At 44.6% G+C, this 17649-nt stretch overlaps 2 protein-coding genes across 3 annotated transcripts in view; one reads left to right on the forward strand and one right to left on the reverse strand.

Annotated features, from left to right (window-relative positions):
* Positions 1-3560, forward strand: part of PDZK1 (PDZ domain containing 1) — a 29871-nt gene extending 26311 nt beyond the window's left edge. Inside the window, exons 7-9 of the mRNA XM_081112834.1 lie at positions 231-428; positions 1064-1354; positions 2910-3560. Of these exons, the coding sequence (XP_080968960.1) occupies positions 231-428; positions 1064-1354; positions 2910-2963 (543 nt within the window). The 3' untranslated portion in view covers positions 2964-3560. The remainder of the gene's footprint in view (positions 1-230; positions 429-1063; positions 1355-2909) is intronic.
* Positions 3561-3961: 401 nt separating this feature from the next.
* GPR89A (G protein-coupled receptor 89A) overlaps positions 3962-17649 on the reverse strand; it is a 47443-nt gene continuing 33755 nt past the window's right edge. The window contains exons 8-14 of one of the 2 annotated variants that reach the window (XM_081112837.1): positions 14709-14818; positions 12371-12459; positions 11410-11502; positions 8086-8181; positions 5848-5937; positions 4710-4775; positions 3962-4569 (exon numbers count right to left, since the gene is read on the reverse strand). In XM_081112837.1, the coding sequence (XP_080968963.1) occupies positions 4363-4569; positions 4710-4775; positions 5848-5937; positions 8086-8181; positions 11410-11502; positions 12371-12459; positions 14709-14818 (751 nt within the window). In that variant the 3' untranslated portion in view covers positions 3962-4362. The remainder of the gene's footprint in view (positions 4570-4709; positions 4776-5847; positions 5938-8085; positions 8182-11409; positions 11503-12370; positions 12460-14708; positions 14819-17649) is intronic. The other variant, XM_081112838.1, reaches the window with a different exon arrangement.

Raw genomic sequence — 17649 nt, forward strand, 5'->3', positions numbered from 1 at the left:
ATCCTTGTACAACACTTTATTTTACGGATATGTGCATGTGTTTACATGTCCATGACAAAGCTCAGTCTTCCTTTATCCCTTTCCTGGTTGAAGTAACGAGAAATTTTCAGCCCACAATCATGTATGTGGAAGAGTGGAACATGTATGCACCTTATAAAATAAATCAGCACATTTAATAGTGTAATTATTCATATTTACAATTAATGCTTCTTTCCCTTTATTTTCCCAAGGCTCATTTTTCTCCATTTCTCTACTATCAAAGTCAACAACTGCCTAATGGTTCTGTCAAGGAGGCCCTGGTTCCTGCGCCTCTGGCCAGCTCAAGTCCAGGTCACAAGCCTAAGCTGTGCAGGCTGGTTAAAGGTGACAATGGCTACGGCTTCCACTTAAATGCGATTCGGGGTCAGCCAGGCCCATTTGTCAAAGAGGTACGGTGACCCGGTTCCCGCAGCCCAGTGACCGCAGCCACCATCGGGAGGGCGGGCTTCTCCCACTCACCGATGGCTCAGTAAAAGGGCACATTGAAGGCCGGCGTTGAGCGTCTCACTTGGGTTCAAATAATTGCTGTCACGGTCCCGGCCCCTTTAAGATAGCTTAGTACATCCTAAGCTCACAGCCTTCATTTCTTAACATCTGTTACACTCAGTCGTCTGTGGGCACTTTCAAATCAAGTAGAGCTGGCATGACTGTAGGTGACTCACCATCAGCTCTGAAGGGTGATGCTTGCTTCTGTGCACGGGCATGATGTGCCTCGCTGTAGGGCCTGAGGGAGAGGACGGCCCTTAGAGCTCTCACACTGGGCCTGCAGAAGGGACCTATGATATCTGATGCCTTTAACCCAGAAGACATATAACACAATAGTCAACCACTGCAACACCACTGATTGGAGTACAGAAGCTGTAGCCTTCAAAACAGAAAGCACTAGAGCATTGTCCTCGACTTCTGTGCCTCAAGGAGAAGTCACAACACAGTGAGGAATAAATCCTCATCTCCCCTGAAGGGAGCTCGGCTAACGTTCCCTTATCTGTGTCTGGACTTGACAACTCTGACCCTCTGTTCACAGGTGCAGGCGGGCAGCCCTGCCCAGCTGGCGGGGCTAGAGGATGAGGATGTCATCATTGAGGTGAACGGGGTGAATGTGCTGGATGAACTCTATGAGAAGGTGATAGACAGAATCCAGAGCAGTGGGGAGAGTGTCACGCTCTTAGTCTGTGGAAAGAAGGCCTATGATTATTTCCAGGCAAAGAAAATCCCTATCGTTTCCTCCATGGCTGACCCACTGGATGTACCCCTTGATTCCAAAGAAGAAACATGGGTGGAGTCAGAGCTCGACTCACATGTGGCAAAAGAACGAGTGAGTAGTGACACATTTCTTTTCTTTAAAAAAAATATTTTTATTGATTTCAGAGAGGAGGGGAGAGGGAGAGAGATAGAAACATTGGTAGAGAGAATCATTGATCAGCTGCCGCCTGCAGGCCCCCCTGGGGACCAAGCCCACAATCCGGGCATGTGCCCCGACTGGAAATCGAACTGTGACCTCCTGGTTCATAGGTCGATGCTCAACCACTGAGCCACACCAGCTGGGCAACACATTTCTTTTAATGATCTAACTTACCAGTATATGGTAAAGTCCTTAACTAAGTGCATCTCATGTCCATGTTTACCACAGAGTTCCTACAATACTAAAAATGATCATGTAAAGGTAACTGACAAATCAAGTTATTGTAGGGGAAAGGATGTAGTACAAGAACAACAAATTTCTTATTTTTCATAGCACAGAGTTGACAAGAAATAAGTTTATCAAAATTATAATGGGAATGGAACTTGAATCAAACTATTTATGTACAAACTCTGGTTCTGCTATGGGCAAATGGATTTACTCTCTCTGTGCCTTGGTAGCCTCCCCTATAAAACAAGGATAATTTGTGGGACTGTTATCAGGATTATATTGACTAAGACTATTAAAGTGGTTTGGCTAGTGCCCTGTGCACAGTAAGCATAAAAGGAATAGTGGTGGTTAGAGACAGAGTTGTTTTTAAAATAACTGCTAGGTATTCAAGTTTTATTACTAGGGAAGAGCAAACGCTATGCTGTATGTATTTAGATTAGATAAATTCCTTGGTAAATCTCAGTTTTTGTTGTTGTCCAATTTCTTTTCATTGATGAACTTGAGGTCCAAGAGTGAGCTGACCTAGCCAAGTTCATTAAAGGAAATATTTGGCAAAGCCAAGACTTAAAGTTTAATACTATTTTTCTTTCATTACATTAATGTAATTCTTCCGACTGGTAATACAAAAATCTAATTTTTAAGGAACACCCACTGTTGTAGCCCGGTTAGGCTACTATAACAAAATACCACACACTGGGTGGCTTTGTAAACAACGGACATTTATTTCTCACAATTCTGGAGGCTGGGGAGTCCAAGCTCCAGGTGCCGGCAGATTGGTGCCCATGCAGGCCTCTCCGAGGCTGCAGACCCGGACTTCTTGTTCTGCCCCTTCAGGGTGGCAGGAGCTGGGGAGCCCTGGGGCTCTCTTTTTTTAAGGGCACAATCCCAGCTCTGCCCTCCTGACTTCATCACACCCCCAGGCCATACCCTCATTCTATCACCTTGGGGATAAGGATTTCACCATATGCATTTGGGGGAGAGACAAATATTCAGACAAGGCACACGTAATAGCCACTGACCATATTGTAGATTTCTTAACGAGAAAGTATTCTCGTTGTCTTTCAAGAATTCTATAACATCTCTGCAGGGAGTCAGTTACAGAAAGGAAATTGGTTTCAGACAGCAAGCTGAAAGCAAAGCCAAGTGCAGAAGTCGGGTCACCTGGCTTCTAGTCATGACCCTACCCCCGGGCTTATGTCCACACTCCAGCACTCACAGACCCTTCGCCTCTCTTGCACAGGCCCACAGTACAGCCTCGCAGTCTTCTTCCAATTCTGAGGATACAAGGATGTGATGAGAACGAACAATGGCTGTGGCTGAGCGCGGTTTCTGGGGATTTAATAGGAATCCGTTCCAAGGGATGAGCGGCCACCCACCTGCCGTCTCTGGCGAAAAACGCTCTGGAAACTGGCCCATCACGTGCAATTGTTTTCTGTTGTCATTTGTCTCGAGTGCCTATTGCCGATGGCTTATTTATGGTCAACTTAGGAGAAGCTAAGGCGGGACCAGATTCTTTTCATGTAATCTCTTCCAAGCTTCAACTTAACTGTATTTCTCTGTATGATGATATCTCTTACTTCTATGGGCTCCTTGAGCACAAAGATGATTCACAAATCTGTAAATGTGAAGCTGCTAATTAAAGGACGTGAGTTTGCCTATTAAAATTATGCTTTTAAAAGAATGTGTGGTTACTAAAATAAATGCCATTAAAAATGTCTTTTGAGTTGCTTGAACCTTCCCTGTTAGCTGATCTGACCTGAATTGTGTTTGTTTTTGGTAAGCATTTCATGCTTTAATTTTTGTTTTGCGTCTAGGAACCAAAAACAAAATAAAATTCAGAATAAGACCTTAGTAATAGAGACTTCCTGGTAGTAAAATTAAGGATTTTTTTAAAATGGCATTTCTGAGTGTTCTACAACTTTTCCAATATCTTCCTTTTACAGATGAAGAAATTGAGTCGGAGAAAAAAGTGACTTATTCCAGTTAGCAGTTATTCATTGTTTTACCCACAGTATGAGGGGCAGAAGGGAAGAAAATATGAGCCATCATTACTTAATTGAATGTAGAATAATTCACTCTTACATGATATTAAGTGAAAGGAAATCCGGAAAAATGGCACCCTTGAAATCTCGGTAGAATCTCTTTCAGTTGCACCCTATCCTACCCCAGGAAAGAACAGACAAGCTCTTGGTTATTTTAATGGGGTAAGGATTGGGGGGGGGGGGTAGCTAACTCATGTGAGATCATACAAGCAAACAGGGAGCTGTCCTTGATGAAATAAAGCTAAGTCCAGACTTACAATCTCGGATTTTAATGACAGTCAACCTCAGGGAAGCCAAACTTCCTCCATGTGAACCTCGACTTCAGCAGAAACCCCCCACGCGTGGCCAGTTACCGCAGACTCGCTTACCCCGGATTCCAGTGTCCTTCTCCCCCGCCCAACGCTGCACCGGCCTCAAACCCACAGGAACCTCTCGGCGGAGCACTAGCTTCAGTTACCTGGCTCTCCGCTCCAGCCAGTGCGGCTCACGAACACCGTATTGTCTGAGAGGAAGGCATAACTGCAGGTGGAAAAGGCTACCACAGCATCTTGTTTGTATAAAAAATACCAGGCCCCGGTCCCCTCCACTTTCCCTTGTTCTAGCTAAATGCGGACACCACTGGCCTGTTCGCAGTCTGCAACAGCCGTGAGTTCAAGGGGTCATATGCTTCTCTGGTGCCTGCTTGTGAGCCAAGTAGAGGAACAGGATGCTGGAGAGCGCGCTGACCAGGAAGATCACGTCGAACCAGCGGTGGTAGAAGTTGAACTGCAGCTCCCCGAGGACTTCGGTGATGATGGTGCGGTACTCCAGGGGCATGCTCATGCGGATCAGCAGCACCGAGGAGACGAAGTACATGCCCTGGAAGTCAAACAGGCCAGTCCACACGTCACTTTGCGTGTAGTGAGGGACGGGTCAAAGGCCGTGGTTAAATATTTAAAAGTATAAGACACGTCTGGGACTTTACAGGTGCAAACATGAAGCTGGTTTCTACAACTCACCATTATCTGTGCTAACAGCAGGACGATGACGTTGGAGGACTTGCTGCTAGAGATGGCGTAGAAGAACTGTCGAGAAAGGGGAGAGAGGAGTTTATGCAGCGCTGCTGTGTCCTGTGTCCAGAACATTAGGAGCGTGGCTGACACTTAATCAAAGGTGTCACCCCCTGCCTTAATCCTGTACAGAACAATGCGTATGATTAAGGCTGTAACGAAGAGACCTGGAGTGAAAAGGACTTGGGTGTAAGTAGGACACTGAAACACAAAAGGATTACAATGGCTAACAGACTTTTAAGAGGCTGTGTGATCACCTGACTTTAACATCAAAACAGGTCACCCCAGGCCCTTGTCACTGTTCCCCGGCTCAGAGCTCTTTTCAGAATTGTGCCAGACGCCTGGAGACCCTGTCTCCGCCCCTTTCTCGGCCTCTTCTCTCCTTTCACTCCAACAGCTGGGTCTGAAGTCCCTACCTCTTACCAGAGGATTTACCTCCCGATGCTGATCAGAACACAGCTGAACATTCTGCTTCTCCCACCTCCACAGGCTCCTTACACGCGACTCTCAGTTATTCTTCTAACCTCAAACCCCCATCTCATTCATTCATTCCAACTATCTGCTGAACACCTACCACGTGCCAGGCGCTGTTCTAGATGCTGCGGACATATCAGCCAACAAAACAGACCGTGGTCTCATTCTATGACCTTTGGTAAATGTAGTTATCTGATTATATGATGTAAGTCCATCATCATCAATCCATGCATCAGTTTAACGTCTTAAAAATTCTGTTGTATGTCTTTTATTTATTATAATATGTTTTTTATTGATTTTTTTTAGAAAGGGAGAAGGAGAGGGAGAGAGCGTGAGTGAGCAAGAGAGAAACATAGATTGGCTGCCTCCCCGACACACCCTTACCAGTGACTGAGCCTAAAACCTGGGCATGTGCCCTGATGGAATTGAACCAAAGTACACAGGACAACGCTCCAACCAACTGAACCACATGGGCCAGGGCTGCTGTTGTCTTTTAAATATTTGTGACTGTTGTTTAAGATTTCAGAAGACAGAAATCTTAAATAGGTAAAATGATCTCACGGTGCCACCTGTAATTAAGAAATTACTTTTCTGACTCTGTGATAGAACATACCTTGGTAAGAGTGATCAGCAGTCCTCTGATAGACGTGACAATGATTATTCCAACCAGAATGAAGGAAATGTGCTGGGACCAGAACTTCACCTGCCACCAAAATAGAAAGAATAAATCTGTTAAATCCCTGTTTAGAGAGATGTGAAGATTAAAAAGATGCATTCTAGCCCTGGCTGGTGGTTAGAGCACTGGCTGGTGGTTAGAGCACTGAGCAGTGGTTAGAGCACCAAAGGGTCGCAGATTCAATTCCTGGTCAAGGGCACATACCTGGGTTGCAGATTGATCCTCAGCCCAGATTGGGGCACGTGTAGGAGGCAACCAATCCACGTGTCTCTCGCATTGATGTCTCTCTCTCTCTCTCTCTCTCTCTCTCTCTCCCTCTCCCCCTCTTTCTCCCTCTCTCTGCCACTTCCCCTCCCCGGCCCTCCCTTACACTCTCTCTCTCTAAAAAAAAAAAAAAATCAATGGGAAAAAATCCTCTGGTGAGGATTAACAAAAACAAACCAAAAAGAAGATGCACCGATGGCTTCTGTGACTGTGAGAGGGAGCGTCATGAGGCCTTGTCTGATGAAAACAAAGTGGGGAAGAGAGCAGTGGCAAGGAAAACACCTCCGGGAAGAGGAAGACAGCCGTGGCGTCTTCATGAGCAGACGGAATCAAGATGTAAGGACAGAAGAAAGCCAGGTGCAGTGAAGTGATGAAAACAACATGAATAAATCAGAAGAAACACAAGCGTAATGTATAGCTTCAATGTGAAGAGTGAAAAGCACAGACTAAAGGAAACGAAACAGCAGCTTGATTGCTTTTATGATCTGTGAATGATAGTTCTCGGATCACCCAAAACATTAAGGAACTTTTCTTTCTTAAAAGAATTACAGACCTTCTCAGCTATGGTCTAGGAAATAGTTGACCTTCATCTGAATCACATGACACCGTTCTCTCTTCTTGGATTGTTTCCAAGTGAGAGGCAGCTTAGGGCCCTATGCATGATGCAGGGGGAGCTGCTCTTACTGCCCCTACCAGGTGTCATTCGGAATTGTGAAGTGCGAGTGTGCAGGTGAGTTACAGGTGAACGTAGATACACACCACCAACTGAACAGCCTCGGGAAGACTGATAAAAGCATTTCTAAAAATTCAGCCCGGTAAGAAATTTAAAAGAGGAGAACACATATGCTACCCAGTGAAGCATAACTCACAGCATCAGTTATGTGATTCTTGAAGGAAAGAGACACGCTCCTTCATAGGAAAAAGGATACACTACTGGTCTATCAAAATGTGTGTTTTGGCCCTGGCTGGGTAGCTCAGTTGGTTAGAACATTATCCCAATGAGCCAAGGTTGCGGGTTCAGTCCCTGGTCAGGGCACATACAAGAATCAACCAATGAATGCACAAATAAGTGGACAGCAAATCGATGCCCCCCACCCCTCCCTTCTTCACTCTCTAAAATCAATCAATCAACACAATTTTTTAAAGTGTGCTCTACGCTGTCTTAAGGACTGGAGTTCAATGTGCTCTGGTTCGTTTTATGTTATCCAGCCACCGGGGCGTGTCCAGCTGGGATGGCTGCTGGGGGCCGCATGCCGTCTGTGGTGAGAATCAGCACAGATAATAGGCCCTCAAGGGACAGGCACATAACACTGGTCTTATGATCAGCCGGAATCACTGGCCATCTACGTACCTAGAAAACATACTAGTCTACAAATAAGGATGTTACACTTAAATTAGGACAAGACTGCATTCAATGACGGTGGTATTCTAAAACGGGTAGAAAGATGAAAAAAAAAATTGTACACAGGTTACAGTTACCATCTTTAGCTCACAGTCCACATTAATTAACTGATCAAGATAATTTTTTACAGTATAAATCATCTCAGTTCTAACACAGAACACTAATTAGTAGTTAATATTCCACCAGAGGAATCAAAGGTGAGCTGTGTGTTTGAAGATCTCACCGAGAGGCGCATCTGAGTATTTGGTGGGGAGAACCTGGTGAGTGGTGGCTGGCTACAGAGGAGCAGAGGCGGAACTCGACATAACCCGCATCCACAACAACAGTAAGTCCCAGTCATTACTTATGTTCTATGCCTTTTACAAATCTGCATATGAACATGTCAAAACATACACAGGAGAGGAGGAAGAACAAAAGCAGAATCAAGTAGGAAGGAATTAGAATCTTAATTATAACATATAGCAGATAAAAGAGAAAGAAACACACCAGGACCTTGATACAACACTCACATCAAACTGGATTCCCAGATAATTCACAGTGATCTCAATGCCTCTTGTGACAGGATCAGTCTTCCCCACTCTGTCAAAAACTATATTAATGGTCGCCTGCAAAGACACACAGCTTTACATTAGAGCATTTCAGTAATCACCTACTGTTTCAAAAAGGTGACTCAAAATAATGAATTAATCACCATAACAAATCTCACTGCGGGATGTTCCTAACAATGAAATTGGACTCAATCTAAATCAGATATAAGAAATCTACTTTGGCTATCCACATAGAGACAAACAAAAGTCCCTATCTTTCTTTTCTGTAAAGAGACCAGGGGAATGGGCTATGGCATATACGTCTGAATTTATCAGAGCCAGAAAGGAACATCTGGGAGATGAAGCCAGGGTAGGAGAATAAAGGAGCTCCAGGATCTCTCCCTGTGGTTATTTCCTGAGTGCTCCAAAAGCAGCCGCTAAGATAAAAAGACAGTTAAAGCTAACATGCCAACAAAGCAGAGCAAATGGAATCCTGAGAAAAGTCAATCCAAAAGAAGGCAGAAAAAAAGGGAAAAGGGCAGAAAACAGATGAGACAAATGAAACACATGTAGTATTATGGTTGTTCTAAAGCAAACCGTATGAATAACCACATTAAATGTAAATGCTCAAAACCAGGGGCTGGCAAATGCTGTGGCTGTAGTATGAGAGTAGCTACAGATGACACGCAGACAAACAGGCTTGGCTGTGTTCCAATAAAACTTTATTTACAAAAGCAGGTGGTGGCTGGATTTCACCTGTGGGCTACAGATGGCTGACTGCTGGTCTAAAGGTGCCAAGTAAACGGCAGAGATGGTCAGACTGGATAAAAAAGCAAAACCCAACTCAATGTTGCTTATAAGAAACCCACTTTAAATATAAAATGCAAATAGGTTAAAAAGGAAAAGAATTAAAAAATATATACACTGAGTGGCCAGATTATTATAACCACCCCATCAGTACTTTATTGGGCTACCTTTTGCCTACAGTACTGCAGCGACTCTTCTTGGCATTGACTCAGGGTTCATAATGACTCTAAAATGTGTATGTACCTAATAACAGAGCTTTAAAATACTTGAAGCAAAAACTGATACAACTATAAGAAAACAAACATTTTAGAACTGGCAAAAATTTGAATAGATATATCATCAAAGAACATGAACAGGTGGAAAATAAGCACATGAAAAGTTGTTCAAACTAATTAGGCCTTAGGGAATGTGAATTAAATACCATCTCATACCTATCAGAACAGCGGTCGCCAACCAGTGACGTCCGAAAGGGTGGCGACCGCTGTATTAGAATGTCCAAAGTTCAAAGGACTGACCATCTGAGGTGCTGGTGAGGATGTGGGGTAAATGAAACTCTCATACACTGCAGGTGGGAATGTAAATGGTTCAAGTTTGGCCGTTTCTTCAAAAGCTAAACATACATCTGCCATATGACCCAGCTGTTTTCTCCCAAGAGAAAAGGCTCCTACACAGATATTCACAGCAGCTTTACTTATAATATCCCCAAACTGGAAACAAACAGATCTCCACCAGCAGGAGAGGAGAGAACCAAATTGTGGTATACCTATACTATGGAATACAACTCAGCAATAACAAGGAATAAACTACCGATGCACACAATAACGTGGATGGAACTTAAAATAATTATGCTGAGTAACAGACGCCAGACAGAAAAAGTGTACATACTATAAGACTCCATTTGTAGAAAGTTCTAGAAAAGATAAACCAGTGTAGGATGACAGCAGGTCAGTGGCTGCCCGGAGATGGGGTGTGAGAGAGGGGCATCACGAAGGGCTACAAGGAAACTTCTGGCAGTGGTGGGTGGATATGCTATCTTGATTGTGGTGATGGCTGCTGCATAGGCGTACATTTGTTAAAATGTACCAAACTGTACACTTTAAATATGTGCATTTAGTGAATGTCAATTATATCTCAATAAAACTGTTAAAAAAATATGTTCCCACTTGAGAGAGGGGTTGGGGGGCTGAGTTAAAAAGGGGAAGGATGAAGGACAAATCGGCAGTTACAGCCATGAGGACGTGAAGTACAGCACAGGGAATACAGTCACTAATAGTGTGGCAACCATGTGGTGCCAGGTGGGCACTGGACTGCCCAGGGGTTACTTTACAAATTATATAAACGTATAACTGTTACCCTTTACACCTGGAACTAACATAACACTGAATGTCAAATGTAATAGAAAGAAAACATGCTATGCTCCCCTGAAGGCTGCATCTCAGGAAAAAGCTTTCGTAGCCCAGCTAACTGGACACTATCTCACTCGTCCTTTCCCACTGAGTGAATCAAGATTTTAAAATGGCACCTGAGTCCAACCGGTGCGGCTCAGTGGTTGAGTGTAGAACTATGAACCACGAGGCTACGGTTCAATTCCCAGTCAGGGCACAGGCCTGGGTTCCTGGCTCGATACCCAGTGTGGGGCGTGTAGGAGGCAGCAGATCAATGATTCTCTCTCATCATTGATGTTTCTCTCTCTCTCTCTCTCTCTCTCTCTCTCTCTCTCTCTCTCTCTCTCTCCCTTCTGTTCTAAAATCAATAAAAATAAGTTTTAAAAAGTCATCTGAATAGGCACTGACATCAAATTATTTTAACATTAGATCCGTTAAATCCAGAATCTTTCTTTCATCTACACTGATCAAAATGAACTAACAAGCTCCTCTGTGCAAATACAGTGCCAGTGGGAAGGTTACCAAACCAGAAACTCAAATCAGCCTTTTCTATACTCGCACTGAAACCCATTAATACCTGCAGGTGAGCCACAGGTAAAGCTGAGTAATGTACATAAAATGCCCATACAGAATACACATTAGGAGAGAGCCACACCAGAATAAGACCTATAGACACACAGGCTGAATTTATCTACAGAAGCACACTTCAGAATTTACTTTGGACTGAGTTTTTAGGTATACACACATTATTTAAAGGACAGGGGTTTCTGCTCTGAGCTGCAGCTAGGAGTTGAATCAGTCACATTCTCATGGGTAATATGGAAAGCAGAGTGGAAAGTAAGAAACTTTTACGTTTGCTTCATACACTTCATAATCTAAGACCTTATTGATTTCTGACACAAGAAAAATGCAACCTCCCTTTTCGGGGTGAGCTAAAAAGGAGAAGGAAAAGAGAGGCTCAAATACGTGAAAGACCGCCTTCTCTGTTGACTCAACCGGATTTGAAAAATTAGGCTGGAATTTAGTTCCATGCCTCCATCAAACCCTCTTTCCTCTTTCTGCCATCACCAGGGAAGAGCACCTGAACTCTGACAGGTGAAAATAATATACTTACCATGAAAATTTTCCAAACACAGTAAATAGAGAAAAAGTAACCCAGAAAATTAAAATATTTCCCCTTGAAAGTTTTGGAATATTCTATTCTCTCCTGAGGGAAAACAAACACAAAACATGTCAGTCTCAGCAAAATGTAAGTTTATATATAACAAAAATGCATTACTTGTTCAGGCTAAATAAAAAAAACACACATGGTAATAATAATATCAAAAAAACAGTAGTAGTGGCAACACTTACTGACTACTACTTTAAGCCAGAAAGTGAGACAAACATCTTACATGCATTATCTACTTTAATCTTCATAACTGGAGCTTAGAGGTTAAATAACTTCATAACTGAAACTTGAGGTTAAATAACGTGCCCCCGGCCGTCTAGCTAGCGAGGAGGGGAAGTTAGGCTCAGGTCTCTGTTCACCTCTCTCCTATGGGGCTACTCCTGTGAAGTGATCCTCAATAAGGATGAAAATAGTTGGAACAACTTTAATGAAGAGACTTTTGCATATTTAAATTGTGTTGCATTTTAGGCGTAAACAGAAAAGTTACTTCTTGTCCTTAGTTCACTTCTTGTTCTGGAACCTTTAAAATGGGGCTAGGCCATGGCCGCAAAGCGTCTTCTTGCTTTTACAATATAACTAACTTGTAAGGGAATAAAGAGCCATCAGAGGAGCGGCCATCGGGATCCTGGGTCAGGGGGAGTGGTGTGCGCCACCTTCCCAGCGGCTGAAAAGCCTCTTCTGACTACCCCACTGCTTTCTATTATTGAGAGCATTCCATTAAGGGCTTTGCTAGTGGGAGGAGCAATGTTGCGGAGAGAGCAGACTCCAATGCTTCGTGACTAACACTGAAGCTATGGAGTGTCTCTTGCACTGACTGGCTGTACGGGACACTAAAAAGCCAGGTAGTCTTGTCCTCACGTCGATCACATTGACAAAAGCACACTTCAGTTCCCTTGCTCGGTACCTTGGTAGCATGTAGATCAGCTGTTTCCAGAAAAAGCTGCCTGCTTAGTTCTTCCAAAGCATCCACTTCCTGTTGAATCAGAGTAAGATCTGGCACAGAATGGGCATCAAGGTTTAAACCACATAGAAGTTTCAAGAAATAGACATGAAGAAAGCATGTTTTTGGTTTCTCCTACGGTGTAGATTCTAGGAACTGCCTAGATTTTCAATTTCCTGCTATGTCACGATTACAGAAGTCCCCCACTCCCCCCTTGCTCCCCTGCACCCCGCCCCTGCTCCACCCCAGGCCTTCACCACACTATTGTCCCTGTTCATGAGCTGTGCACATATGCATACAAGTTCTCTGGTTATTCTCTTCCTGACTCTCTCCACCCCCTTCCCTCCGAAATCTGTCAGTCAGTTCCATGCATCCATGCCTCTGGATCTATTTTGCTCATCAGTTTATTTTGTTCATTAGATTCCACAGATGAGTGAGATCGTGTGATACTTGTCTTTCTCTGACTGGCTCATTTCACTTAGCACAATGCTCTCCAGGCCCCTCCACGCTGTCTCCACGGGTAAGAGCTCATTTGTTTTGTACAGCTGCACAGTGCTCCCTGGTGTAGATGTACCACAGCTTTTATCCACTCATCTACTGATGGCCACTTGGGCTGTTTCCAGATCTCAGCTATTGTAAACAATGCTTCAGTAAATATAGGGGTGCAGACATTCTTTCTGATCGGTGTTTTGGGTTTCTTAGGATATATTCCTAGAAATAGGATCACTGGGTTGATGCTCAACCACTGAGCTACGCTATCTGAGTTAATCTTTACTAACTTTTAATACAGCCTAGGATTTATAGACCTTCTTTCGTTCTTTAGAGACATGATCTTTTATTATTCTCACAACAATCACGTAAGAGAGGTGTTATTATCCATTTTGCAGACAAGGAAAGTAGAGCTCAGAGGCAAATAAGTTGCTGAAAGTCACGCAGCTGACAGGCGTGGATGCAAAGTCAGATCCGTCCCGCTCCAGGCCTGCTCTTTCCATGACACTATGCTACTTCCCAGATCAGCGAGGCCGTGCTATTCCTCTCTCCAGTTAGGAAACGGGCTCAGAGGAGTTAGAGAATCCTGATGCTTTTGTTGAGTGACTTACTGTCACTAAGATAGCTTCGTCCTCAACTTCTGCTTTTATGGATTTTTATGTAATAAGAATAGTAAAGACGGCCCTTCTGACACAGCATAGACTTTAATCTACATCTTCCTTCCTCTGTGATTTTCCCGATTTCACAGATCAGCCCTACAGACCCTTCCTCAGCAGTGGCTGCCAACAAACAATAGAGTTTAACTAGTTAACGCGCCCGCTCCTCTCATGATTAGGAATAAGTTCCTTGAGGGAGGCGGTATCCGCTCGTCATTTCAGGAGATGTGAAATAACTGTTTCTTGATTAAATGGATTTAAAGTAATCCTTTCTCCCCTCTCCTCTCATCACCCTACCTTCCTTTGGTCTACTTCTTACCTGCATTTGACTCCAGAAAGACATTTAGTAATTTATAACAAGAACAGGCCTCATCCTTTTCCTCCAGTGGAAGCAAAAGGGAATGTGTGCTTCCCCAGGCAGAGAGGCAGCATTATGCTACCTCAGTCCTGGGTCCCCAGAGTTTTGACCTAAAAGCCTGAGACTCACAAGATTTAGCCACTCATTTTGGGAATTAGTTTAACACTGTAACCAGCAGGGCCAAGAATAATCCATTAACCCAAACTCTTTGATTTTTAAACCAAAAAGTCACTGAGATACAGAGCTGCTTAAAAGTTGTTTAGGAAACTGATTGCTTAAGAAACAGGCCCCTCTGGTCTTATATACAAACCACCCCCTTAGGGAGCCGTTCCGTTCTGTCGTCATTGCTCAGAGCTGGGACAGTGGCAGCTTAGCGGAAAGAGCCGAGAGAGGGAGACCACAGTTCCACTCTGTCTTTGCCACAAACCACTGCATGACAACTTCCTCTGGTCTACTTCCTCATCTGTAAAACGGAAAGACTCACTTGTTAGGACCCTTCAGCCCATGATGTGATGATCACCTGTGGGTGTTAGAAAGATGACTCTGTACCTGGCCAGCTGGACCCTGGATGCAGTCAGCTGCCGTGGGAGAGACTATCCCAATACTACTTCTTCCTCTTGCCCTTGGTCCGGAGTTGAGAAAAAGAATATGGAGCCATTTCGGTCCTAGACTGACAGGGAGGACCATGCTGTAAGTCACACAGGTGGTGTCTGATCGCTATGGTGCACACCTGAGACCACCCTAATGTTGAGTGTCAAATGTAATTGGGAAAAGGATCCAGCAGAGGGACGGAGGATACTCTCAGTTCCTGGAGCTGAAGTGGTGATGCTCTTTATCACCCCCCAGAATCCCGACGGCTTGTTATGCACCTCCCCCTTCTGGAACATGCTTCTCCGGGTCATTGCCATCCTGAAATGAAAAACAAACAAAATCCCCAAATAACAAACAAACAACAAACAGCTCGGCAAGGAAGCATAAACCCTCATAGTCATTCCCACCCACTAGGCTCAGACCCGCCCCTGCATCTGCTGAGGTGCTCAGGGCGGGAGGCCCTCGGGAGCCCCGTTTCCCCAGCTTGCGGCTGAGGGGAGTGCGCACCCGGGCGATGTGCCAGGTGAGGACCACGGAGCGGGGAGTAGGTAACACACGTGAGGACTGGTCTGCCATTCAGACGCTGAGAGACCTCAGAGTTTTCATCTCCTCATCTATGGAGAGTTGTGACCAATGAAGACCAATGAAATAATATGTATGAATTCATGTGGTCAACTACAAAGTTGTACACATATTAATAACTATTACTGTTATCATTTCAGGCCAAAAGAGAGTAACAGCTAACACACCTAACTAAAGGGCCAGGCACAGGCTAGGAACGCAATGAATGTTTCTTTCCAAAAGCAGACACAAAAAGAAAAAGCCAGCACTACCACACAAACCTCCGCTCTTCTAAACATCACCACTCTCCCTCTAACTCCAATCTCCTCCCACTGCTGAATCAATTAACAGGAAACTTCCTCTGCCTTCCTCTTGCCCTCCAGGTCTATAGCGAGCCCACTGCCTCAGCGGGAGCTGCTGGCATGTTCCAGCCCACCACATAGGTATTAAGAACAGGGTCTTTGGTCATAGCCGGTTTGGCTCAGTGGATAGAGCCTTGGCCTGCGGACTGAAGGGTTCTGGGTTTGATTCCCATCAAGGGCACATGCCCTGGGTTGCGGGCTCAATCCCCAGTAGGGGGCATGCAGAAGGCAGCCGATCAAGGATTCTCTTATTGATGTTTCTGTCTTTCTCTCCCTTCCTCTCTTAAATAGAATATATTTAAAAACAGCAACAAAAAACAGTCTTTGTGAGGAAAACTAAGATCATTTGTATATAAATGGGTCAAAGCCTACCAGCCTAAAATAAACCAGCATGAGTCTAATACAAATAGGTGGCAGAACTAAAGAAAAATTTAACTCAGAACAATTTTTGGGTGACAGGAGACAGAAGTGCGGAGGAGGAAGCAGCAGTGCTGGTGTTTATGCAAATGTACCAATGGGACCAAATACCAAATGGGAGTTCTATGGGCTACATTTTTTAAGTTATTGGTTAAAATGGCATTAACAGTAAAGAACATGAGGTGTGTTGGCCACGTTGACTTAGCTATTCTTCAAAATGACCTTTGCCTGGGATGGACTATAGCTCCAACTTGGCTCCTCCTGCCTTTTCCCTAATTACACACACACCCACTGTAACTGCATTGCTGGGAGGTGTAATTAATGACCAAGAAGCGGCTCAGACCTGGGGAGCTTCTGACTTGACAAGACTCATCACCCACAGTTTCCCCATTTTCATAGGTGGAAAAGCTGGAGCAAGTATGTACATAGGAAGAAGGGCTGTCTCACCCACCTGAACGTGACTTCAGCTTACCGTGCTGGATTGAGGGAGAGGCAGTGCGGGGGAGGGCGCACACAGCCATTTCTAGTTTCCTTAGTCCCAGTGTTTACAGCACAACAAACACAGTGCCCGGCTGTGAGTGGGACTGACCGACGCTGCCAGGGGGACTGACCCTGCACTGGGGCCTCCCCACAGGCAGAGGCAGGGCCTAGAAGTGCGAGCTGGCTGCACCCTGACAAGCATGGCCTTGCTCTCAACAATCACTTTCACTTTTATCATTGGCCTCTAAACCGATCTTCCTTTTATCAAATACGTTGCATATAAAAAATAAATATTAATATATACAAAAAAGAAAAAGGAACAACGAACTCCCTGAGATGTGGTAAAAGGAATAAAAACCAATATGAGGTACTATAGACGCCGCTGACTTTGACCTTGAACTTTTCTTCACTGGCACCACCACCACCATGATCGTCATCACTATTGTCTCTCTGTAACGGGCAGGTCCGGAGCAAGAATATATCTATTATTACCCGAATGTCTTTCAAAAACCCACCATCTGGAGAAACATAAGCTCTGGGCTGCAGTCTGGTGGTTATCTTAAAGTGAAGAGGCTGAAAATGTTTCCTGTGGTTTAAATATGCTACCATACTGTTCTCTGGTCTCCATTTCTGGTGGGAAGTCAGCAATTGCTTTTCTTTTTCTTTTTAAAATTTATTATTAAACCCTTACCTGAGGATATGTTTATTGATTTTACAGAGAGGAGAAGAGAGAGAGGGAGAGGGAGGAGAGACAGAGAAACAGATGTGAGAGAGAAACATCAATTGGTTGCCTCCTGTATACACCCAACAGGGGATTGAACCTGAAACCTAGGTATGTGCCCTGACTAGGAACTGAACTTGCAACCTTTTTGGTGTACAAACAACTAAGCCACCCTCACCTAGCCAGGCTACTTTTCTTTCACCCTCCCTCCCTCCCTTTCTTTGTATTTTAATAAAATTTTAAAAAATACACACACACACACACACACACACTCTCTCTCTCTCTCTCTCTCTCTCTCTCTCTCTCTCTCTCGGCCCAGTGCACAAAAATTTGTGCACTCGGGGGGTCCCTCAGCCCGACCTGTGCCCTCTCGCAGGCTGGGACCCCTTGGGGGATCACTCCCCGGGGGATCGGGCCTAAGCCAGCAGTCAGACATCCCTCTGGCAGCCCGGGATATCCACCTGCCAGTGGGGCAATGTATATACAATTGGTTGCCCCCCCTCCCGCTGGGCACACCCCAACCTGGGATTGAACCCACAATCTGGGCATGTTCCCTGACTGGGAATGGGATTGGTAACCTTTCAGTGCATGGGATGACGTTCAACCAA

Source organism: Myotis nattereri (genome assembly GCF_964212035.1).
Source record: "Myotis nattereri genome assembly, chromosome: 18".
Taxonomy (NCBI): Eukaryota; Metazoa; Chordata; class Mammalia; order Chiroptera; family Vespertilionidae; genus Myotis; species Myotis nattereri.